At 45.4% G+C, this 25,454-nt stretch overlaps 1 protein-coding gene across 6 annotated transcripts in view; it reads left to right on the top strand.

Annotated features, from left to right (window-relative positions):
* Window positions 1–25,454, top strand: part of ap1ar (adaptor related protein complex 1 associated regulatory protein) — a 155,723-nt gene that overhangs the window by 99,551 nt on the left and 30,718 nt on the right. For 4 of the 6 annotated variants that reach the window (XM_072495885.1, XM_072495884.1, XM_072495888.1 and 1 more), the window contains exons 5-7: window positions 8,801–8,897; window positions 13,765–13,863; window positions 18,396–18,460. In XM_072495885.1, coding sequence (XP_072351986.1) covers window positions 8,801–8,897; window positions 13,765–13,863; window positions 18,396–18,460 — 261 coding nt within the window. The remainder of the gene's footprint in view (window positions 1–8,800; window positions 8,898–13,764; window positions 13,864–18,395; window positions 18,461–25,454) is intronic. The other 2 variants (XM_072495887.1, XM_072495886.1) reach the window with 1 other exon arrangement.

Genomic DNA, 25,454 nt, shown 5'->3' with positions numbered 1-25,454 from the left:
GAAGACAGGGACACAGTGAATAGTTCAGATCAAAGTATAGATGATTCATGAAAGAGAGAGTAATCCAGCTAATGCTCCAGCTAAAAATGGCCGACCAAAACGTCTCAGTTATATTGTATCATATCTGTCTTTAGCCATCTAATTACACCCCAATATAATCTTAATTGGTTTGGGTTAGACTCAAACGCATCTGATTTGACGGCAAACCGTCCATCTTTAATATGCAACATTAGTTTTAATTGTTTTGTGTCTATATACTTGTGTATGTTAAGGAATGCGATATTGTGCTGTTATCAAGACCAGTTTGAACTGGTCTTTTGCTGATTTAGCTGTTATAACAATAGAGCCTTCATGTTACTGTGTCGTTGCTATACTGTTGCTATAGACCCTGCCCTGTCCTTGGACACTGTCTTGAAAAATATATTCATTAGTTCAGTTAAAGTGTTTGTTTTAATCTCTACTGCTTTTGTATGTGTCAGGTTCTTTTTGTGTTTCTGTTGTTTTTATGTTGTACTGTCTTGCTAGAATAATGGAACTTAGTAAAGTGAATTATGCTGTGTTATGCTGTTTTGTAAGCTATGTTTTGAGATGACCTGAGGTTATGAGAGTGTTGAAATCCTTAATTTAAAATGGGTAAAACTGGGGCTTAATATTTATCCTAAATAGCTATCTTTTACCTATCAGGTGTGTTAGGAAATAGTTGACTTCTACAGAGATGTACCCCAACCAAAACAAATTCCATTATGGTGTGTGACCATAGGTAGCAGATCAATCCTGGTATCTTGGCAGCAGTCTGCAGTAATTGAACCATCATGGCGAACCAGCTGGGTGAAAGGGTTATTCATGTGGCTGATACTCCTGTGTCCGGTGTATGCACATGATGCATACTGTGATGGCTAGGCTATTGCATTAAATGTGAGTGAACAAAACGTTAGCCTGGACTGCTCCAGAGGAGTCCTGCAAGACTCAACTGAGTGCATGTCAGGATTCATTGTGGTCTGCTGCATGCTGCACAACTTCACCATCATGAGGGACCACGTTTACCATCCACGTTTCCAAGTCTTCATCGTCAATATATTATCAAGAAAATCATTTGTCCATGTCGTGACCTCTAGGAAACACAACCTTATACCTTCCTCCAGACTGAAAAAACAGCCAACTACCACTGCTCTCTGCTTTTTGGCTTTTAGCTCATTCTTTATGCTTGCAGCCACCGTTTTCATTCCATGTGCTTCAATTTTGCTGACATGCCTATCATGTGGCATGACACCTTCTGGAAGTCCATATACACCAGATCAACTGCAATAACCATTTCACCCCTTTCTATTACCTCATCAAACAAACTCAGTCATAGGAAATAGTATATGTTTCAGCCCTTTGAACTTGCTCCACCATTCAACTCGATCATGGCTGATCTTGTACCTCAACTGCCCGTTTTCCCACACCATTCCCAAATGCCTTGATGTCTTTTAATATAGTGATAAATTTCAGATGTATTGTATTACATGTGGTTGGTGCAGCAAGGGTTAAAAACCTGAGTTAGTGTGTGACTGCAGCAGTCACATTTTTAACAATCCTGGTTTGAAAGGCAACAAGGCTTTTTGGAGATAGAGGTGCAATTATTAATGCATATTAAAGTAAAATCATAATTGATTCCAGCCGGGGATATTGTTTGCGAAAGTTGGGCTAATAGAACTTTGTTTATATTAAGAAGCTTCCTTGGGGAGTGGATAATTAGAGATATTGTGTTAAGTTTCAATAAGATGACATAGTTAATGGGAAGAGCCAGGAGCTGAAGCAGTCAGGTCTTGCAGTTTTCAGTTTAGTTTTAACCAGAGAAGAAGCTGATCTCAATACAGTGAGTTTAGATCTGCCTGTGGACAAACTAGCAGTTTCTGGGAAAAACAGTTTAATTAAAGATTTATCCAGTTCTTTTTTTTCCCAATTAAGGGCCAATTTAGTGTGGTCAATTCACCGGCCCTGCACATCTATTTTGGGTTGTGGGGGTGAGACCCTCACAGACACGGTTAAAATGTTCAAACTCCATATGGACAGTGGCCCGGGGACAGGATCGAACCTGGCTCCTCAGTGCTGTGAGGCATCAGTGCTAACTACTGCACCACCGTACCACCCAGTTCAATTAAAAATTTGACTTGGACCAGACCAGCAGCTGTTCTTAAGACAGTGAGTTAAAGATTTGCCTATGTACAGGACAAGAGCAGTGTCTTCGGCTGGCAATTTAAATAATAGTTTAAGACCGGTAAGAATCTGCAGCTGGTTCCTGAATGATCTCTCTTTCTCAAAGTGGTTTATCGAAGACATCCGTTTACAGCAAGTATTCTGAGTCTGCTAAATGTATTTAAAAGTGGATTTTGACCCAAGATGGATTTTGTTTGAGTGGAGATAAAGATAACAGTTAAGGGTTATCATTTCATGATATTGCTCAGCATTGTTTAACTAGTAATGGAAAGCTATTGTCTTTATGATAAAGTCAGTAACACTATTAATAATAAAGTTTGGTTTAATATGCCATATCCCAATTTGAGCATGAAATCACTTCTGGAGCAAAGCATCCTTTTCTCACAGTCTTACTCATCAAATAAAATATTGGGGTTTCAGCCTAGTATTCTAGCAATTGTTGGGATCTGGTCTGGGATCATTATATTCAGAATCAGTTGATCTCCATCTTGAACGTAATCAATGACTGAACCTCTACATTCCTCACGGGTAGAGAATTCAAAAGATTTGCCATCCTCTTGAATGAATCTTGGTCCTATTCCTTATTCTGAAATGATGTTCCCTGGTTCTACATCCACCAGCGAGGGGGAAACATCCATTCATCCCAGGAACTGGTCTGGTGAGCCTTTGTTGCAGTCCCTCTCTGGCAACTATGTCGTTTTGGGGACCAAAACTGTACACAATACTCAGGATATGGCCTCACCAAGGCTCTATACAATTGCTGCAAGCCATCTTTACACCTGTACTGATCCTCTTGCAATAAAGGCCAACATACTGTTTTCTTTCTCAATTCCTTGCTGCATCTGCATGTTAACTTTCAGTTACTTATGAGGAAGAACACCGCAGGTTCCTTTAGTCATCACTACTTCCCAATCCCATACCATTTAAGAAATACTCTGCATTTCTGCTTCTCTTACCAAAAGTGGATAATTGTTTTGCACGTTATGTTCCATCTGCCTTGTTCTTTCCCATTCACTTAGTCTGTCTAAATGCCCTTGAAGTTTATTTACATCCTCTTCACAACCCAATTTCCCACCCAGTTTTGTGTCATCAGCAAATCTGGAAATATTACATTTTGTCCCCACATCTAATTCATTGATGTAGATTGTAACTAGCTGGGGCCCAATCACTGATCTTTGCAATATCTCACTAGTCACCGCCTGCCAACCTGAGAATGACCTGTTTGTTCTTGCTCTGTTTTCCTGCATTAACCAAGTCTCAATATTTACCAGTATATTACCACCCAGACTCATGTGCTCTAATTGTACTATGCTTGTCCAGAAGAATATGGCCCATGGGCCACTACCGGGCCCGCCAGAGCTCTCTATCTGACTTGTAGAACGCTTCAAAAAATGTAAATAACTAAATTCAAAGATTCTTCAACAACTAACTGCTCCTCCAATCACCGGACCATTTATCTCCCGTGCTTGCCATTGCCAGGATCACTAGTGAGCCAAACAACAGCAAGAGTGGGAGGGAACTGGTCGCTGGAGGAGCAGCTTTCTTCATCCTGTTGCTTAAAAATACAGTGCAACCGCAGAGTGAGGCTGTTGGGGAGAGAGGTTTTCGGAGGGTGAGAGAGACGGAGCAACAAAGCAGATGTCAGGCAATGGGATAGAGTTAAAGCAGTTGACAGGCAGCAGTGGGGGAGGGAGGCTGGCTGTCAGTATGTGTGAACATGAGAGAGAATGTGGCTCACTCACGCACCCTCACCGCCGCACATCAACACACACACACATAGCCATACAGTGGGTGAGAGTGAGTTAATAAGTACCCTGCGACTGGATAGGGAGGTGAAAAACACAATTTGACCCTCTCACAGTCTAATGGTCATCTTTATTAATTACTCAGAATTTGAGTTATCAATTTATTGATTTAGTTGTTTCTTCATACCTCAACGCTTTATTGAAATTCATTTTTAATTTGTGGCAAATCGTATTAAAATTTGCTCATCGGCCCCCAAGTGAGAAAAAAAACTGAAATGTGGCTGCTCGCATGAAAAGCAGTTTTACAAGCCTGGTATGTGGGACATTACTAAAAGCCTTCTAAAAATCCAAATACACCACATCCACTGCTTCTGCCTTATCTATTCTTCTAGATATATCCTCAAAATAAACTCCAACTGGTTTGGCAAACATGATTTTGCTTTCATAAATCCATGTTGATACTGCCCAATCATCCAGTTATTACATCCTTTATAATAGATTTTAGTATTTTTCCTGCTATGTCAGGCTAACAGAACTCTTTCTCTCCTCCCTTTCTTAAATTATGAGGTTACACTTGCTGCCTTCCAATTTGCAGGAACTGTTCTGGAATCTATGGAATGTTTCAAAAAATTATTCATTCATGTGATGTGGGTGTTGCTGGCTAGGCCATTTCAGAGCGCTTTTAAGAGTCAACCACATTGCTGTGGATTTGGCGTTCCATGAAGCAGACCAGGTAAAGATGGCAGATTTCTTCGGTTTCATGGTCATCATTAGACCTTTAATTCCTGATTTTTATTGAATTTAAATGTCACCATCTGCCGCGATGGGATTCGAATACACATCCCCAGAGCATCAGCCTGTGTCTCTGGATTACTAGTCGAGGGACATTACCACTATGCCGCGACCTCCCAATCAGAGAAGAAATTGGAAGATGATCACCAGCACATCCGCTAACTCTACAGCCACCTCTTTCAATACTCTGGGATGTAGATCATCAGGTGCAGGGGATTTACCAACCTTCAGATCCATTAATTTCTTCTACTTTTAACTAGCACTAATTTCTTTTAGTTCTTCATTTTCTCTACCCCTTGTTTCTTTAGTACCCCTGGGAGGTTTGCTGTACCTTCATGGGAGGTCAGTTAGCTCAGTTGGCAGGATCGTGGTGCAAAGTGACGGCAACATCGCGGGTTCAATTCCTGTACCAGCTGAGGTTATCATGAAGGCTCCTTCTCAGCCTCGTCTGGTTTAACCCTCAGTTTAAAACACCACCTCTCTGAAAGGGGAGAACAGCCTATGGCCCTCTGGGGCTATGGTGACTTTCATTATGTCTTCCTCCATGAAGACAGAGACAAAGTATTTGTTTACTTTCTCTACCATTTCTTTAGTCCCCATTATAGGTTCTCCTGTCTCTGTCTGCAATGGGCCCACATTTGTCTTTACTAATCTTTTCCTTTTTATATACCTATAGAAGCTTTTTCATTTACCTTTTTATGTTTCTTGCTAGTTTGCATTCATGCTTTGATTTTTCCTTTGTCAATTTCTTGATCCTGCTTTGCTGGATTCTAGAATCTCCCAATCCTCACTTTTTTGGCAACTTTATTTGCCTCTTCCTTTGATCTAATACCTTCTTGACCTTATTAGTCACAGTTGGATCATGTTTCCAGTTGGATGCTTATGCCTCAAAGGAATGTATATTTACTGTAAACAATTTATTAATTCTTTAAATGTTAGCTATTGCCTGTCTACCATCATATCTTTTGATGTAGTGTTACAATCAGCCACAGCCAACGTGATCTGTATACCTTCATAGTTTCCTTTGTTTAGATTGAACACTGCAATTTCAGATTGAATTGCATCATTTTCAAACTTAATGTAAGATTCTATAACATTATGGTCACTCCCCTAAAGGCTCCTTTATGAGATTATTATTTAGCCCTTAATGCACAATACTAGATCTTAAGTAGCCCATTCTCTAGTTCACGGTTTTTCAAAGTGCGGGTCACAACCCACGAGCTGGTGTCGGGAGGTTCGTGGATCGATCAGTCACGGCATTCCCACGGTGGTCCCGATCGCAGGGGAAGTGCCCAATGGCCGCTACAGGCTTCAGAATGAGAATGCAATGAGGCTGTGTGCAGTATTCCGACCATAAGCGGAAGCAGTGAGCAGGTCAGTGCGCCATGCACATTTAACGTCACGTGCCCTGTATGTACATTCTTTTGGCGCAAATGCTCGGAGGAGAGCTTCCATTTTCTAGCTGCGAGCGAGCAAGGCAAGAGGACTGTGAAGATGGGTTGTTTTGTTACAAGGAAGAGACGGCCAGAGATGCACATCAGCGTGCCTACTGGCCAGGATCTCTCAACTGAATATGCTGCAGAGAGCTGCTCCGGATAGTCCATGGCAGAACAGCTTACAAAGAAGAAACTTAACTCGGGAACAAAGCAGTATAAAGATGATTTCTTGAGGTTTGGTTTTGTCAATTGTGCCAATGCAAAAAATGTGTTAGTCGCAGGGAGATACAGGTGAATGAGAGGAGAAGGTTCATATTTTGAAAGTGAAGTGTTGGATGAAAAATTAAATTCCTTTTGAAGTCTCAGTTATTAACTTACATCTGACTCAAACCGGCATGGGTTTAGATTTCAGAAGCACTGGGACTAGTTCTGGGCAGGTGGAACCTGTACTTGTACTTGTAGTTGTTTGTGCAGTTTAATCCTGTTTGATACTGCCCTTTGTTTCCATTGCTTTCCAATTTTGCATGCTACTTTTCTTGCATCCATTACCAGCTTTGTTTCTCACCTACCTGAATTCCCTCTCAGGTTCCCATCCTCCTGCCAAATTAGTTTATACCCTTCCCCCAACAGCACGAGAAAATCACCTTGTGAGGATATTGGTCCCAAAGTTGCTAAGCTGTAACCCAACCTACTAATACAGATTCCACCTGCCCCAGGACTAGTCCCAGTGCTTCTGAAATCTAAAGGCCGCCCCCCCCCCCCAAACCATTTGTTAATTTGCTTTATCATCCTTTTTCTGTAAACTACCTTTTTTAATCCTGCTTTTTAATCTCTTTCCTAACTTTCTCATCTGCTTTTAGGGCCTCCTCCTTCTTTCTACCTATACTGTTGGTACTTCTATGGACCACGACCTCCGGCTTTCATCCTCTCCCATAATAATGTCCTGAAGCTACTCGGGGACATTCTTGACCCTGGCACCAGGGAGGCAATTTACAATCCTGGAGTCACGTCTACAGCCCCAGAAACACATGTCTGTTCCATAACTATTGAAACCCCTAACGCTATTGATTTCCACTGTTCTTCCTCCCCTTCTGTGCAGCTAAGCTTTCCATAGTGACATAAACCTGGCTCTGGCTGCAGTCCTCTGAGGAACCATCGCCCTCAAAAGTATCCAAAACTGAAACCCATTAGTGTGCAAGATGGGCTCCTGCACTACCTGCCTGGTGGTCCTAGATTGTCTGGCTGTCAGCCCATTCCCCCTCCGTCTGCAGCCTAGAAACCCACAATGTGACCACCTTCCTAAACGTGCTTGCCATGTAGTTCTCCGCCTTTTGGATGCACCACTGTGACTTCAGCTATTGTTCGAGTTATGAAACTCGCACCTCATGTTTCTGCAGCTGGTGATCCTGCGCATGTGGTTGTCAAGACCATCGTGAGAGTCAAGACTTTCCCACATCATGCAGGATGCACATTGCACGTGGCCGAGCTGTCTTGCCATTACTTTATATGTTATTATTTACAAACTGGAGACTAGAAAATAGAATTACTCCCAGCTACTCATCAATCAGCTCTTCCTCTGTGCCGACATCACTTTCTTTTCCTGACGTCAAGAATTTATAGAAATAATAATGGTGAGGCTGTCATTACTCATCTTTCCCATGGTGTAAAGCAGACAGCAGCTTGTGGCATTTGCAGGTGCACAGTTAAATGAGAAATATGAACGAGGTTGTCATAATTGCTGAGCTGTTCCGCAAGCTTTGTTACGCCGAAGCCATGGCTGATAGATTCAGCATTTCAGAATGGGCTGTAGTGCCTGTTCCTTGTATAATAATATGCTCTATATTTATAAAATAGCCAGTCCTCCAACTTTCCACAAGCAGTGGTGTGGGACATATATTACTAATTCATCTACTTTTAGGAATCTGTAGGCAAATAGCTGCTTTAAGGAAATACATGTGATTGTTTGTCTTTTGTTTAGAATAAGTAATTCCATAAACCCTGTATTGCCTTTTGCATTGTGTGGACTCTAGCTGAAGCATGCTACAGTGCCTGAACTTGTCAGAGCAATAGTATTGTATTGTAGTAATGTGATAATCTTGATAATGTTACAACTTGAACAGGCTCAATTGATCAGCCAGTCTTTTCTTGTGCACTTTTTTGCATGTTCAGATATTATTTAAGGGCAGTTGTTTGCAAATAATGTTTCTTCAAAAATACTCTGGTACATCTATTTACCTCACTTAACTTTTTATTGTAAAATTCAACTGTTCACCCGAATGTTATCATATTAGCTTCCTTGTTTTAGAATGGGGTATTAATAACATCCCAGGAAACAAGTATTGAGTAGTATTGTGATTTTTTTTTTTAAGTTCAAATCAAAAAAATTGTTTTTACATTAAATGTTCGAAATGTGGGCATCCTGGCAGCCAGCATTTAAACTTCATATCTAGTGGTGCTTGAGAAGGTAATGGTGGGCCATCATTTGTGAGTAGCTGCAGTTCATGCGGTGAATATTTTTTAAGAATTACTATCTGTAATGTAGCAGAAATAGCTTCTCTGTGTTGATCGTAACAATTGAGCTTTTGATGAGAATGCGGTTACTACAGCCATGCCATTCCAATCTTACAGACCAATTAATGAAGATGAAGTCCAAATTCTTCATGATAGACAGTATGATGTTATTGCTCAGAAGCAAGTGACGGTGGACAAGCAGCTCCAGACTGAGGTATGATGAGGATAATTCAGCTTGTTCTTTGTTGTTCAAGTATCCAAATAAATTAAGAGAAAAATAAGGTGAGGTAGAGAAACTTTTGTTGTGTGGTTGATGGTATTTCGCTCATATTTTGGATGATAACCGATTTTTGTTACGTTGAACTACTAGGGGCTGACCTCCGCTAAAGGGATTCTTGATCTCCAAATAACTCCAGCAGACTTTAATCTTTTGCTGACAATTTTTAAAATCCATAAATCATGTTTTGGAAATCCCACTGACAAAAATTGCATCTGTTTGAAGGCAGCTGTATCATATGCAGCAGCACTGGTATCAGCTCTGTGCTTTCCAAGAATGGTGCACCTGAGACAGGGTGTTATGGGTTGGAGCCCACGTCATACCTCTCTTGAGGCACAGCATTCTGAGTCTAACATTTCTGTCTGCTTCTTACAACTTTTCAGATTCCTAAGAGTTGAACAATCAAAATTCAATTTTCAGCTGAAATAGCTGGATAAACAAAACAGGATTGTTTTATGGAATGGAGTAATTAACTATGTTAGAAGATGTGAAGAATAAAACAGATGATCCTTTTTCTGTGCATTGGGGCACAAGTACAGTTTCAAAAGATATCCTGGTTAAATCCAAAGCTGAGGTTTATGACCGCTTCTAAGCTTGCCTAAAACAGAGCATTTTGGGAGATCACTCTCCAAAAGGGCCAAGATGATTGGAGTAAGGAACGTGACACCATTCTATTTACCTCCTGCCTCGGGCTTGTAGCAGTTGAATAATAGAAATTCTTGTCGACTTTGGCACATACTTTTCATTTCGCAGAACAAGTATCTGATATGGGCAGGGAGAAGAATATCTTTGTGGAACTGGTTCTGTGTGTCTTAAGTACTAGAAACCGAGCAGGACTGTCAAGCACTTGACCACAAATTGACCTATAGTTCACCTCAGTGCTCACAGTCTCCCCTTCCCAGTCCTCAGCGGTCCCCCTCCCTCAATCCAACTGGCTGCTGATTGATAGTAACACAGCATATGCAAATATTTGTGGGAGGAAATGAGAATAATATCTACAATCATTCTTTTTTTAAAGTAGAACTGACACTTAAGCTGTTGCTGCAAGTTTATTTTCTTTCACGGCAGGCTCTGCTAGCTGGTTCTTATGTCTCTGATGTATGAGGTTACAGAAACATTATCTAGTATTTCCATGGCTTAAAGGGAAACTGAAAATGATGTGTTAGTTGGCAAAGGAAAAAGGTGTAAACTAAGACTACAAACATTAAATAGTGACTTTTTTTCAAAACTGTTAAATTACTTCACAATTTTGAAGTTGTGATTACTTTTATGAGGGGATCAGTAGGTCAGAGGCCGATACCTGTAATGCTACACCCTGTGAATCAATCTACTATCAAGAAGAGGATTTGTGCCTTGTTCTACTTCATCTGCCTTGAATCCATTTAACAATATACTTGTACCTGATATACTCCTGTTCCTCCTTACTCTTTCCCTCCCCCTATATTTCTGCTGGAATTGCGTATGCTTTGCCTGTACACGAGGATATCTCTAGTGATATTGAGTCTGCATTCTGCTAGCGGTGTTGTGCATGACTATTGCATCAAATTTTTCCCTGCCACTGTAGTGAGATGACTGACCTCTGCTCAATGCTTCCTGTGGTTGCGATAAACTCCACAGGATCGGAAATCAGGCTTTAACCTCTCCAGTTGATGGTCTATTTTGTTGCCTACAGGAGCAACTATTGAAATTAGGAAAAAACAGAATCAAAATTAACACAGGTCAATTATCCCTCAAGCTAGTTTAGCATGTTAATTGGACGTTGATTTTAACTAGACTGCAGATTTCAAATTCTGAAGAAATAATTAAGCATGTATTAGCTGAAATGGTTAAAGAGGGCCTTCCAGGCATAGATGGGGTTTTGCTGAAGGCCCGCCAGCTATTTTATGGCATGGGCAGCGTATTGTTAGGATCAATTGGCTTGATAACAAGCCTAATTGACCGTTAAATATTTAATTAAATGTGGCGGGCGTGCTGTTGATTTTGGTCCACCATTCGTATCATATTTTAAATTCTCCTTTTTCACATTTTCTCCCAAATTTGCACCCACCAACAATAAACAATAAGCAGTAGCGAATATAATGTCAATCCCCATATCAATAACAATCCCATCCTCCCACCAACCGCCAAACAACTGCCCGCATGTTAACATAAACAAATAACAAAAAGGAATCAGGAATCACCCATAGTCACCATTAACATATTGTCCCCCCACCCCCCCCTAATTTTCAATGTTATCCAATTCTTGAAAGTGCATAATGAATAGCACCCATGAATTGCAAAACCCCTCCATCCTTCCCCTCCGTTCAAACTTAACCTTCTCAAGAGTCAAGAATTCCAACAGATCCCCCCGCCACGCCAGGGCACACGGTGGAGAGGTTGCTCTCCATCCCTACAGGATCCGCCTTCAGGCAATCAATGAGGCGAAGGCTACAACATCTGCCTCCGCACCCGTTTCCAAACTGCCTCCCGAGGGCCCAGGTCCAGTTTCATGTGCACCACTTTAGAGATTACCCTAAAAACCTCCTTCCAGTTATCCTCCAGCTTTGGACAGGACCAAAACATATGAACATGATTTGCTAAGCCCCCCCGCAATGTTCACACACATGTTCTACCCCCTCAAAGAGCCGGCTCATCCTCGCCCTTGTGAGGTGTGCTCTATATTCCACCTTCAGCCGTATCAGCCCCAACCTCGCGCACAAGGTGGAGGCGTTCACTCTCCGGAGCACCTCACACCAGAACCCCTCCTCCATACTCTCTCGCAACTCTTCCTCCCACTTTGCTTTGATCCCATCCAGTGGTGCCTTCTCCTCTTCCAAAATAGCTCCGTAAACCGTCGACACTACCCCCTTCTCCAGTCCCCCCTGTCGTCAGCACCTCCTCCAGCATTGTGTAGGCCGGCTCCACCGGGAAGCTCTGTAACTCCTACCTGACAAAATCTCAAACCTGCATGTATATAACCATTTCCCCCTGCTCCAGCCCATACTTTGGTCCCAGGTCCTTCAATCCTGCAAACATACCCCCAAGAAACAAATCTTTTAGTGTCTCAATCCCCTCCTCCTCCCATTCCCGAAAATTTCCGTCCCACTTCCCTGGCTCAAATCTGTGGTTCCCCCGAATCGGCATTTCCCTTGACCCTGCCACCATCCCGAAGTGTTGGCGAAACTGCCTCCAAATTCTCAATGAAGCTATTATTACCGGATTCCGAGTATTTCCCCGGGGCTATCGGGAGCGGCGCTGTTGCTAGTGCTTTCAATCCCGACCCCCTGCACAAACTCTCCTCCATTCTGACACACTGGGAATCAACCCCTCTGACCAGCTCCGCACCTTCTCCACATTCGCCTCCCAGTATAATAAATCTGGTTTGGAAGACCCAAACCCCCTGCCTGCCTTCCTCTCTGTGGCAGCACCTTTCCAACTCTGGCCACCTTCCCTCCCCATATGAGCGAGGTAATTATTCCTTCAATCTCTCAAAAAACAAATGCCTTTTGCAGGAAAATCGGCAGCACAACCTATTTGTTCACACAGATTTAAAAATTAGAAACTATTACTTGGCCTAAGCAATAGGAAACTAGAAGCAAGTTGGGTATTTAGAGCTTTTTCATACACATGGAGGAATATCTGTCATAATAATATGGAACAAAGACAACCATATATTTCTTTGAAAGAACAGGGGCGGGATTCTCCGACCCCCCCCCCCGTCGGGTGGAAGAATCGCCTGGGGTCGGCGTGAATCCCGCCCCCGCCGTCCTCCCAATTCTCCCGCCCCCCAAAAACCGTCCCGGCGTGGGTCGCGCCGCCCGCCTCGGAGAATGGCGGGGTCCAGCGCGACTCAATGGGCGCCGGGGGCGCCTGAATTCTCCGGCCCACGATTGGCCGAAGTAACGCCCGTCTGTAGCCGGTCCCGCCGGCGTAAATTACAGTAGGCCCCTTACCGGCGGAACATGGCGGTGCGGGCAGGGTCGCGGGGGGATCTGGCCCTGGGAGGTGCCCCCACAGTGGCCTGGCCCGCAGTTGGGGCCCACCAATCCGCGGGTGGGCCTGTGCCATGGGGGCACTCTATTCCTCCGCATCGGCCGCTTTGTTCCTCCGCGATGGCCGATGCGGAGACGAACCCTCCAGCTCATGCGCGGGGATGACGCCAGCATGCGTGGCGCGCCCGCGCGTGCTCCGACACGTGCCGCCCGGCAGAGGCCCTTCTGCGCTGGTTAGCGTGGCGCCAAGCCCCTATCCTGCCGGCCGGCGGGGCACCAACCACTCCGGGGCGGTCCTAGCCCATGAAGGTGCGGAGGATTCCGCATCTTTGGGCGGCCCTATGCCAGAGTGGTTCACGCCACTCCGTCCGCCGGGACCCCCCGCCCCACCGGGTAAGGGAGAATCCTGCCCCAGAAATTTGGGGAATATTAGGGTGAGATAGCGGATTGAGATCGAACAGAAAAGGATTGAGTCCAATTCTTTGCCTGTTCCTAAAATAACTATATTCCGAGCTAAGCTATTATCTCCTTTGTGCTTGAAACTAAATGCTGAGTTTTTATATTGACTTGAATAATATTTCACTCAAATTTCAGTATAAAACAGCAAAACTAAAAAAAATCATCATTCTCATCCTGTTTTAACTTTGAATTTCCCCAACTTATGATTTCATTTTCTTTTGCTTTCGTTTTAATTAAGTTGTACATTCTTTCAATTTATTATTAAATTCCTATGTAGGAACGCTGACCTGCTGCTCAAAATGCTTGTAACATAATTTTTGCTTTCCTAGAGAGGTTTATCATTTGTTAACCCTTTTTATTTCGTTCACATGCAGTTAGTTGCCCAAGAGGAGCAGTTAAAGATAGAAGAAGAAGCATTTTATGCTGCACAACGTGAAGCAGCCAGGGCAGCAAAGCAGAAAAAGTTATTGGAGGTGAGGGCATGAAGCCCCTATTTGGTTCTGATCTGCGAAAGTCTTTACTCGTATCCTGTTAACAAGCTTTATTATAAGTGACCACACGCATCACATTTAAGCTTTTTTTCCCTCAGCAACAAAACTCCTTGCTTTGCTTAGAATACACTCAAAAAGGTGTTGGCTGTACTCAAATTAATTATTGTTTAGAAATCCACAGCCAGAAGTGTTTTCCTTTAGGATCAGTTGTCACCGGCGGTCATTGAAGTTACCAGATGAGATCATCAAATCGGCCGGCAAGCTTCAGTTTCTGCGTCAATGCAACTGGATGCATGAAGTGCAGAATAACTTTAATTTGAGGTTGTCAATCTAAGTGCGGTGAAAATGCTTGAACCCTTGAGGACTTGGTCTTGATTTTCACATTAGTCATAATATGATAGCAACTGATGCAAGCCAACTCTTCAAACTTGGGAATTTATTTAGATTATTGTGGTCAGCTAGACTCCCTTCTAAGTTTTACTCCGCATTAACATCAAAATTTCACTGACATTCCAAGACTGGTGATCAAGAGCACCCTTCAGGAGTCTTTCACACACAGTGCAGAGCTCTGCTTTGCCTGACTACAGAGCAGATATAAAACTGCTGGTATAATTATGCTACCAGCTCATACCACTCTAAATTTAAGCTACTCTTTTATTGCAGTTTCCAGTTTAAATAGCAAGTTGTTTAGAGAATTTCTGCTATCCTTTCTGCACATTCTTATTGGATAATCTTGGCATCACCTGTAATCCACAGTGAGAACAAGTGACAGTTGTCATCATTGATGGATGCTATCATTTGTAATTTAATTCATTGACTTTGATATTCTATGATTGCTAGGTTATTTTGATCTTTGATGTAGGGATGGGCAATAAACGTGGGCCTTGCCAGCAATGTCCATATGCTGTGGATCAATGAACAAAAATTAACCATATAGACTTGAGCATCACTTGAGTAACTTTAAAACACAGTATGAAAATTGCTTAATTTTGGAAAGTAGATCATATTAGAAATTGGAAGCTTACAAGAATTGAAGTACACTTGTAAAAAGAACTGAATTCCAAAAATGGAACCACTCTCTATACTGAATAAATGCAACCTTGTTCTAATCTTACCCATCCAGTTGTAGCCAGAAGATCTTCCGCAGTTGCTTCTCTTCCTGCCCCTGTACCATTGCTTCTGGATATCCCAAAGATCTATCCCAGGCACTCTCCTAATTCTCATGTGCATGCTGCGGCCTACCGACATCACCTGAATAAACAAGATCGGGTTCAACATGTACTCTGACGACAGCCTTTCCTGGGGAAAGCAAGCAGCATAATCAAAGATCCCTCCCACCCGGCTTACTCACTCTTCCAACTTCTTCCATCGGGCAAGAGATACAGAAGTCTGAGAACACGTACGAGCAGACTCAAAAACAGCTTCTTCCCCACTGTCAACAGACTCTTAAATGACCCTCTTATGGACTGTCCTCATTAACACTACACCCTGTATGCTCATCCGATGCCAGTGCTTATGTAGTTACATTGTACATGTTGTGTTGCCCTATTATGTATTTTCTTTTATTCCCTTTTCTTCTCATGTACTTAATGATCTGCTGAGCTGATCGCAGAAAAATACTTTTCACTGTTCCTCGGTACACGTGACAATAAACAAATCCAATCCGACCTCCACCTCCCCTGATATCTGGACCATTGTCAATTCCCCCTCTGTTGTCAGACTGCCTGTCTGATATCCAATCCTGAATGTGCCACAACTTTAATAATTGCAAAGACCAAAGCCATTCTTTTCAGACTGTCTCAAAACTCCTTTCCCTCACCATCGATTGCACCCCCTTCTTTGACCTTGCCTCAGACTGAATCAGACCATTCACAACATCGACATCCTATTTGATCCTGAGCTTAACTTCCAAGCCTGTATCCTCTCAGTCACAAAGCTCGCTTACTTGCCAATCTCTACTGTCAATGATGTTCAGATTGGTTTTCGGCCTTCCACTCTCAAAAAACTTAGAGTCATAGAATCCCTAATGTGCAAAAGGAGGCCTTTTAACCTATCAAATCTGCACCGACCCTCTGAAAGAGCACCGTACATGGCCCCACTCCCCTGTCATCCCACACATTGACATGGCCAATCACCTAACCTGCACATTGTGGAACACTAAGGGGCAATTTAGCATAGCCAATCCACCTAATCTGTAATCTTTAGACTGAGAGGAAACCGAAGCACCCCAAGGAAACTCAACAGACACTGGGGGAACGTGCAAACGCCACACAGTCACCCAAGGTCGGAATCGAACCCAGGTCCCTAGCGCTGTGAAGCAGCAGTGCTAACCACTGTGTCAGCGTGCAGCCCTTGTGCTCAGACTCTTGCCTCTATTTTAACCTGCATTAAGTCTCACTGACCTGTATTGGCTCCCACATCACCACCTTTATTCCACTCTTCATTTAAAACCCCTCCATACCCTCGCCCCTCCCTATCTCTGTCACTCCCTCCAGCCGTACAATCATCCAAGAACTGTTCAGTCCTCCAACCCTGGCCTTGTGTGCATACACTATTCCTTTGCCCACTACTGACAGTAATGATGTTGGTCTTATAAGTCCTAAGCTCTAGAATTTCCTCCCTGAGTCACCTCGTCTCTCCACACCTCCCTCCTTGAGAGCTATCTTTTTAAACAAGCCTTTGAATACCATTTCTAGCTTCCTCTTTCATTCAATGGAAGCTTCTGCCCAATGACTCTCTTGTGTGAAAAGCCTTGAGACATTGTCCTGTCTAAAACATGCTGTATAAATATAAGTTGTTATTGATGTCTTGAAGTATTTTGGCTAATAGTGCAAATGTAAAGTCAAATAACCAATCTGAAGTTAGAGAAACTAAAAGCATTATTTCAAAATTTCACTCTAACATCTGTTTCTTCCTCAAATTGCACTTTATCTGTTCATTTTAATGTATAGTTTGTTGATTGTTTAGTTATAAATACTTGGGTGGAACTAAGTACTCCTAATGTAGTCAGGAAACCGGAAAACAATTCCAAATTAATTTAGATTTTGATTAATTCTGAAAACCATCCTGGTTCCCCCGCACCACATTTAGAAGGTACAGAGAACAATACAGCGCAGGAACAGGCCCTTCAGCCATCCAAGCCTGATACCACACTTGGCCAAAACCCCAAAGAATAATACAGCACAGGAACAGGGTACTCCAATGATGTACTGGGGAAGCCTTCCAGGAAGTACAATAGACCAGATTGAAGGAGGTGCACGTGAAGCGCTGCCTCACCTGTTGCTTGGTGTGGAGGGTATTAACTATGAGGAGAGGTTGGATAAACTCGGTTTGTTCTCATTGGAACAACAGAAGTGGAGGGTCTATAAAATTATGAGGGGCATGGATAGAGTGGATGGTCAGAAGCTTTTCCCAGGGTGGAAGAGTCAATAACTAGGGTACATAGGAAAAGGTGCAAGAGGCAAAGTTTAGAGGATATATGCGAGGGAAGTTTTTTTACACACAGGGTGGTGAGAGCCTGGAACTCGCTGCCAGAGAAGGTAGTGTAAGCAGATACGATAGTGACGTTTAAGGGGTGCCTTGACAAATACATGAATGGGATGGGAATAGTGGGATTTGGACCCTGGAAATGTAGAAGGTTTTCATTCAGATGGGCAGCATGGTTGGCGCAGGCTTGAAGGGCCCAATGTCCTGTTCCTGCGCTGTGCTGTTCTTTGTTCCTTGTTTGTTTGAAGTTCCCATATAAGGCTTTACCCAGCAATTGTCCAGAAATGCCTAACTTTATTGCACTGAGCTGGGAACTGTCTTCAAAAGCAATTTAAATTGCTAACTTTTGATAATTCTGCCAGTTTTACCCTAACTCCAGAGTAACTATTTAAATCGCCAGACCAAACCTCGCTTGGGACACCCCGCACGTACACACCAACACCCCCCGCCTCGACGTGACCCGACTAGCCCTGCCGGACCTCCCCATCTAATCTGACCTGACCCAAACCCTGCACTCACACTCCCCTTACACAGCCAGGTCTCCTCACTCCTCTACTTTCACCCCTATCCCTCTTGGATTTTCTGAGTCACTTAACTTTAAAACTGACTGTCTCCCTTTAAATTGTCCGTTTAAACATCTCCTTTATGGCCTCTAGTGCCATAAAAAGTGTCTGTTCCTTTCTTTCCTGCGCCCCAATTACTCCTCGCCGATGCAGCTGGGGCACGTTTCATTGCTCCTGTCTCACCCAGCCTGAGGAAGGTTTGGCGAGCAGGGGCTTTGGAATTTCAACAAGGGTAAATCCATCCAGAGCAGCAATCTGCCAGAGATTACCACTGTGAGGAAGTTATGGTTCATGCTTTTACAGCGGACAAATGCTTGTTATTCAAGATAAACTTGATTGCAGCATCACCTGTAAGTTAGATATGTTGTATATTTTGCGAGCTTCCTCATTGGCTTCTGGTCTGAAAATTAAGTTATACTACACTTGTGCCAAGGTGATTAATTAACAAATCTATGTGCTTTATAGCAACAAAGGTTGCAAAAGATGAAACAGAGGGCCAAGTCTGCTGCATACCCTGATCAACAACAAAGGTGAGACCTTTTTAACGTTCAAGGTGTTTTCAGTCAGTGTTTATACAGATGTTGCATTCCAGTTTTAATTTGCAGATGTTGTAAATTATCTGTCACTTTTGAAGCTATCAGGGATCAAGCTTTACTGGTATCATAGAATCATAGAATTTACAGTGCAGAAGGAGGCCATTCGGCCCATCGAGTCTGCACCGGCCCTTACAAAGAGCACCCTACTGAAGCCCACGTATCTACCCTATCCCCGTAACCCAGTAACCTCCACTTAACATTTTTTGGACACTAAAGGCAATTTAGCATGGCCAATCCACCTAACCCGCATATCTTTGGACTGTGGGAGGAAACCGGAGCACCCGGAGGAAACCCACGCAGTCAGGGGGAGAACGTGCAGACTCCGCACAGACAGGGGCCCAGCTGGGAATCAAACCTGGGACCCTGGAGCTGTGAAGCAACTGTGCTAACCACTATGGTATTTTGTATTTTGAATTCCAGTTGATTCTTTTGAAGGACTGTTAGCCCTAAGACACTGAAGTAGCAGAGCACACCGGAGCTGCAAACAGTGTATAAGGTAGCTTGCCTGTATCTTTCCCCAGCTGTCCAATTGGCTTAGGCAATTAAATGAGCCGTACAAAAAGTAAACTCGGCTAAAATGGCCAATGTTGGCTTGTAGCGATAGTTCACCGACATGTGAATTGAGAAAGAAAAAATCAGTCATTTCCTGGTTGTTTGGTACCCATGTGATGCATTAAGTAGTCAGATAGCATGTCTACAAATACTTTTTTTTAAAAAATATATTTTATTGAAATTTTTTTCCCTGAGCAACATTTTTCCCGCTTACAAAACAAGCAAAACGATAACAGTAACAAAACAGAAATTTTTAAACTTTTTAACAATAATAATAATAATAATAATATACAAGTAACACAACCTCGTACTCTATTGACCTATACTCAACTGCCTCCCCCCCTCCCCCTCCCCCCTGGGTTGCTGCTGCTGGTCATCCGTCTTCCCTCTAACGTTCCCCTAGGTAGTCGAGAAATGGCTGCCACCGCCTGGTGAACCCTTGAGCCGATCCTCTCAGGGCAAACTTTATCTGCTCCAGTTTAATAAACCCCGCCATATCGTTTACCCAGGCCTCCAGTCCGGGGGGTTTCGCCTCCTTCCACATGAGTAGGATCCTGCGCCGGGCTACGAGGGACGCAAAGGCCACGACATCGGCCTCTTTCGCCTCCTGCACTCCCGGCTCTTCCGCAACTCCAAATAGAGCTAACCCCCAGCCTGGTTTGACCCGGGCCTTCACCACCTGCGAAATCACTCCCGTCACTCCCTTCCAACACCCTTCCAGTGCCGGGCACGCTCAAAACATATGTGCGTGGTTTGCCGGGCTCCCGCCACACCTCTCACATTTGTCCTCCACTCCAAAGAACCTGCTCAATCTTGCCCCCGTTATGTGTGCTCTATGTAGCACCTTAAATTGAATCAGGCTAAGCCTGGCGCATGAGGAAGAGGAATGTACCCTGCTTAGGGCATCAGCCCACATACCTTCCTCTATCTCCTCCCCTAATTCTTCTTCCCACTTTCTTTTTAGTTCGCCCACCAACTCCTCCCCCTCTTCCCTCATCTCACTATAAATCTCTGACACCTTGCCCTCTCCGACCCACACCCCTGAAAGCACCCTGTCCTGTATCCCCTGTGTCGGGAGCCGCGGAAATTCCCTCACCTGTTGTCTAGTAAACGCCCTCACCTGCATATATCTCAGGAAATATCCCCGGGGTAACTTATACTTTTCCTCCAGTGCTCCCAAGCTCGCAAAAGTCCCATCTATGAATAAATCTCCCACCTTCCTAATTCCCAACTGGTACCAGCTTTGAAATCCTCCATCCATTCTTCTTGGGGCGAACCTATGGTTGTTCCTGATAGGGGACCCCACCAGGGCTCCCCGCACCCCTCTCTGTCGCCTCCACTGTCCCCATATGTTCAGTGTTGCCGCCACCACCGGGTTTGTGGTGTACTTTTTCGGTGAGAACGGTAGTGGCGCCGTCACCAGCGCCTCTAGACTCGTCCCTTTACAGGACCTTCTCTCCAGCCTTTTCCACGCCGCTCCCTCACCCTCCATCATCCATCTACGTATCATTGCCACATTGGCGGCCCAATAATAATCTCCCAAGTTCGGTAGTGCCAGTCCTCCTCTGTCCCTACTGCGCTGAAGGAACCCCCTCCTTACTCTCGGAACTTTCCCTGCCCACACAAAGCTCGTAAAGCTCCTATCTATTTTATTAAAAAAGGTCCTGGTGATTAAAATAGGGAGACATTGAAATACAAATAAGAACCTCGGGAGGACCATCATCTTAATTGCTTGCACCCTGCCCGCCAGCGATAAAGGCTGCATGTCCCACCTCTTAAAGTCCTCCTCCATTTGTTCGACCAGCCGTGTCAGATTAAGTCTGTGCAAGGTTCCCCAGCTCCTAGCGATCTGAATCCCCAAGTATCGGAAGTTTCTTTCCACTTTCCTTAGCGGTAAACCTTCTATCTCTCTACTCTGGTCCCCTGGATGTATCACATATAATTCACTCTTCCCCATGTTTAACCTATACCCCGAAAATTCCCCGAACCTCCTCAAGATTCGCATAACCTCTATCATCCCCCCCCCGCTGGGTCCGACGCGTATAGCAATAGGTCATCCGCGTATAACGAAACTCGGTGTTCTTCTCCCCCTCTAGTCACCCCTCTCCATTTCCTAGAGTCTCTCAGCGCCATGGCCAGAGGTTCAATTGCCAGCGCAAACAACAATGGAGACAGCGGGCATCCCTGTCTTGTTCCCCTATATAATCGGAAATACTCCGATCTATGTCAACCTGTAACTACGCTTGCCGTCGGTGCCCCATAAAGTAGTCTAACCCAGCGAATAAATCCATTCCCAAACCCAAACCACCTTAACACTTCCCATAAATACTCCCACTCCACCCTATCAAATGCCTTCTCTGCGTCCATTGCCGCCACTATCTCTGCCCCCCCCTCCACTGAGGGCATCATTATCACCCCTAATAGCCGTCGCACGTTAACATTCAATTGTCTCCCTTTTACGAACCCTGTCTGGTCTTCGTGCACCACCCCTGGGACACAGTCCTCTATCCTCGATGCCAGCACCTTTGCTAGCAGTTTGGCGTCCACGTTCAATAGTGAAATAGGTCTATAGGACCCACACTGCATCGGATCTTTGTCCCTCTTCAAAATTAGCGCTATCGTCCCCTCCGACATTGTCGGGGGTAGTGTCCCCCCTTCCCTGGCCTCATTGAACGTCCTCGCCAACAACGGGGCCAACAAGTCCACATATTTTCTGTAGAATTCCACCGGGAACCCGTCTGGCCCCGGGGCCTTCCCTGCTTGCATGCTTCCCAGTCCCTTAATAACCTCGTCCACCTCAATCGGCGCCCCCAGGCCTGCCACCGCCTGCTCCTCCACTTTCGGGAACTTCAACTGGTCCAGGAACTGCCGCATCCCCTCCTCTCCCTCTGGGGGCTGAGACCTATACAGTTCTTCATAAAAGGTCTTAAACACCTCATTTATCTTTCCTGCCCTTCGCACGGTGTCTCCCCTTTCATCCCTAATTCCTCCTATCTCCCTCGTTGCTGCCCTCTTTCGCAGTTGGTGCGCCAACAGGCGACTAGCCTTTTCCCCATATTCATACCTCCTCCCCTGTGCCATCCTCCACAGTACTTCCGCCTTTCTGGTGGTCAGAAGGTCAAACTCGGTCTGGAGTCGTCTCCTCTCCCTGTACAGCTCCTCCTCCGGGGTCTCTGCAAATTCCCTGTCCACCCTTAAAATCTCCCCCAGAAATCTATCCCTTTCCTTGGCCTCTGTTTTCCTTTTGTGGGCCCCAATAGAAATCAGCTCTCCTCTGACCACCGCTTTTAGTACTTCCCAGACCACTCCCACAGGGACCTCGCCGTCGTCATTGATCTCCAGGTATCTCTCGATACACCCCCTCACCCTTGCACACACTCCCTCATCCGCCATCAGTCCCACATCTAATCGAGTGTTCTCTGCTCCCTGTCCTCTCCTACTTCCAGGTCCACCCAATGTGGGGCATGATCCGAAACCGCTATGGCTGAGTATTCAGCTTCTTCCACCCTAGAGATCAACGACCTTCCTAAAACAAAAAAATCTATCCGGGAGTACACTTTATGGACGTGGGAGAAGAAGGAATACTCCCTAGCCCTGGGTCTAAGAAATCGCCATGGATCCACTCCCCTCATTTGGTCCATAATCCCCTTAAATACCTTGGCCGCTGCCAGCCTTCTTCCAGTCCTTGAGCTGGATCTATCTAGCCCTGTGTCCAGCACCGTATTGAAGTCCCCTCCTAAAATCAAATTTCCTGCCTCCAGGTCCGGAATACGCCCCAGCATCCGTCTCATGAACCCCGCATCGTCCCAATTTGGGGCATACACATTAACCAACACGACCTCCATTCCCTCCAGCCTACCACTCACCATTACATATCTACCTCCACTATCTGCTACGATGTTCTTTGCTTCAAATGCTACCCGTTTCCCCACCAAAATGGCCACCCCTCTGTTCTTTGCGTCCAGTCCTGAGTGGAACACCTGTCCCACCCATCCTTCCCTTAGCCTAACTTGGTCAGCCACCTTTAGGTGCGTCTCTTGGAGCATAACCACGTCTGCCCTTAGTCCTTTCAAATGCGTGAGCGCTCGGGCCCTTTTTATCGGCCCATTCAGGCCTCTCACGTTCCACGTGATCAGCCTCACTGGGGGGCTACCTGCCCCCCTCCCGTGTCGACTAGCCATTACCTTCTCTAGGCCAGTGCCATATCCCGCCTCCGCGCTCCCGCTCGCTCCCCCAGCGTCGCATTCCGCCCCCGACCACCCTCTCTTCAGCCATTTCCTTTTGGATTTCCGCAGCAGCAACACAGTTGTCCGTTCCCCCCCCCCCCCCCCCCCCCCCGCTAGATCCCTATCTAGCTTGATTGCTCCCCCCATATCACTTCCGTAAGTCAGCTGACTTCAACTGACCCCGGCTACTCCTGCTCGCTCCTCGGCCCCCCCGGTGTGAGGGAACTCCCATCCGCCTTGCGCCTGTTTTCCCGCCTTATTCTTTCTGGCGCGGGAACATCCCTTTACCTGTCCCGCCTCTTATGGCGCAGCTCCCTTTCCCCTCCCCCTCTCCTTCCCCATTCTCTGACTATGTCCCGCCTCTCCCCCCTCACCGGCCCCCACATTTCCCCAGTGTCCCCCCCCCTTCCCTGTTTACTTCTCGCTTAACTTTCACCATCCCATTAACAAAAACAATAATAACAACAATAACAGTTCGCTGCAGCATCAGTCCCTCAGTTCCGGTCCAGTTTCTCTTCATTGATGAAGGACCATGCTTCCTCCGCCGTCTCGAAATAATAGTGTCTCTCCTGATGCGTGACCCATAGTCTTGCCGGCTGCAGCATCCCAAACTTCACCTTCCTTTTGTGCAAAACCTCTTTGGCTCGGTTGAAGCTCGCCCTCCTTCTCGCCACCTCCGCACTCCAATCCTGGTAGATCCTTACCACCGCATTCTCCCATCTGCTACTCCGCACCTTTTTAGCCCATCTCAGGACCTCTTCTCTGTCCTTAAGGCGGTAGAATCGCACGATTATCGCCCTCGGTGGTTCTCCTGCTTTTGGTCTTCTCGCCGGGATCCGATTTGCCCACTCCACCTCCATGGGGCCCGCAGGGGCCTCAGCACCCATCAGTGAGCTCAGCATCTTACTTGCGTACGCTCCACAGTCTACTCCTTCCACACCCTCCGGGAGACCTAGTATCCTAAGGTTCTTCCTTCGCGCTCCATTTTCAAGGGCCTCAATCCTGTCAGCACACTTTTTATGAAGTGCCTCGTGCGTCTGAGTCTTGACCGCCAGGCCCAGGACCTCGTCCTCAATACCTGACACCTTCTGCTCCACCACGCGAAGTTCCGTCTCCTGGGTCTTTAAAGTCTCCTTAAGCCCCTCAATTGCCTGTAACAACGGGGTCATTACCTCCTTCTTCAGCAGGTCCACGCACCGTCTCACCACCTCGTCCTGCTCAGGCCCCCATGTCACCTGTGGTTTCTCCGCCGCCATTTTGTTACACTCCCTCTGACCTTCTGGCTGCAGATTCTTCGGGCTGCAGCCGCCACCGCCGGTTTTTCCCTCCGTCTTTCGGGGGGAGGGCTCCCTTCCCTCGCGCCTCGCACCGGGTTTTACGGCCGTCCAAGTCCCCGTTGGGGCTCTTAAAAGAGCCCGAAGTTCCGTCGGAGCTGGAGCCGCCGAAACGTGCGGCTAGCTCATCCCTGCCGCAACCGGAAGTCTGTCTACAAATACTTAAGCATGCGATTTAAACTTTCACTTCAAAGTTGTACTGACAGAGTGCCACATTGTTCGAGGTGCCATCATTTTGGTAAATAGATGCCCCACCTACTTGTTCAGATAGACATAAACCAGCCCTTGGAACTAGAAGAGTGGGGAGTTTGCCCAGTGTCTTGGCCCGCACTCTCCTTAATCAGGCTTACTGGTCTAGAATTCCTTGTTTTCTCTCTCCCTCCCCTTTTAAATAGTGGTGTTACATTAGCTGCTCTCCAATCTGTAGGAACTGTTCTGGAGCCTATAGAATCTTGGAAGATGACCACCAATGCATCCACTATTTCTCAGACCACTTCCTTAAGTACTCTGGGATGTGGATTATCAAGCCCTGGAGATTTATCGCCCTTCAATCACATCTGTTTCCCCAACACCATTTCTATACAAATACTGATCTCCTTGAGTTCCTTCCTCTCCCTGAACCCCAACATTTCTGGTGTCTTATTTGTGTCCTCCTTTGTGAAGCCAGAATCAAATTATGCATTTAGTTGATCAGCCATTTCCTTGTTCCCCATTATAAATTTCCCTGTTTCGACCGTAAGGACTTACATTTGCCTTCACCAATCCTTTTCTCTTCACATAGCTATGGAAGCTTTTATAGTCATCTTTTATGTCCCG

Source organism: Scyliorhinus torazame, chromosome 3 (assembly GCF_047496885.1).
Source record: "Scyliorhinus torazame isolate Kashiwa2021f chromosome 3, sScyTor2.1, whole genome shotgun sequence".
Taxonomy (NCBI): domain Eukaryota; kingdom Metazoa; phylum Chordata; class Chondrichthyes; order Carcharhiniformes; family Scyliorhinidae; genus Scyliorhinus; species Scyliorhinus torazame.
The sequence above is the reverse complement of the archived record's forward strand: the minus strand, read 5'-3'. Positions and strand labels throughout refer to the sequence as shown.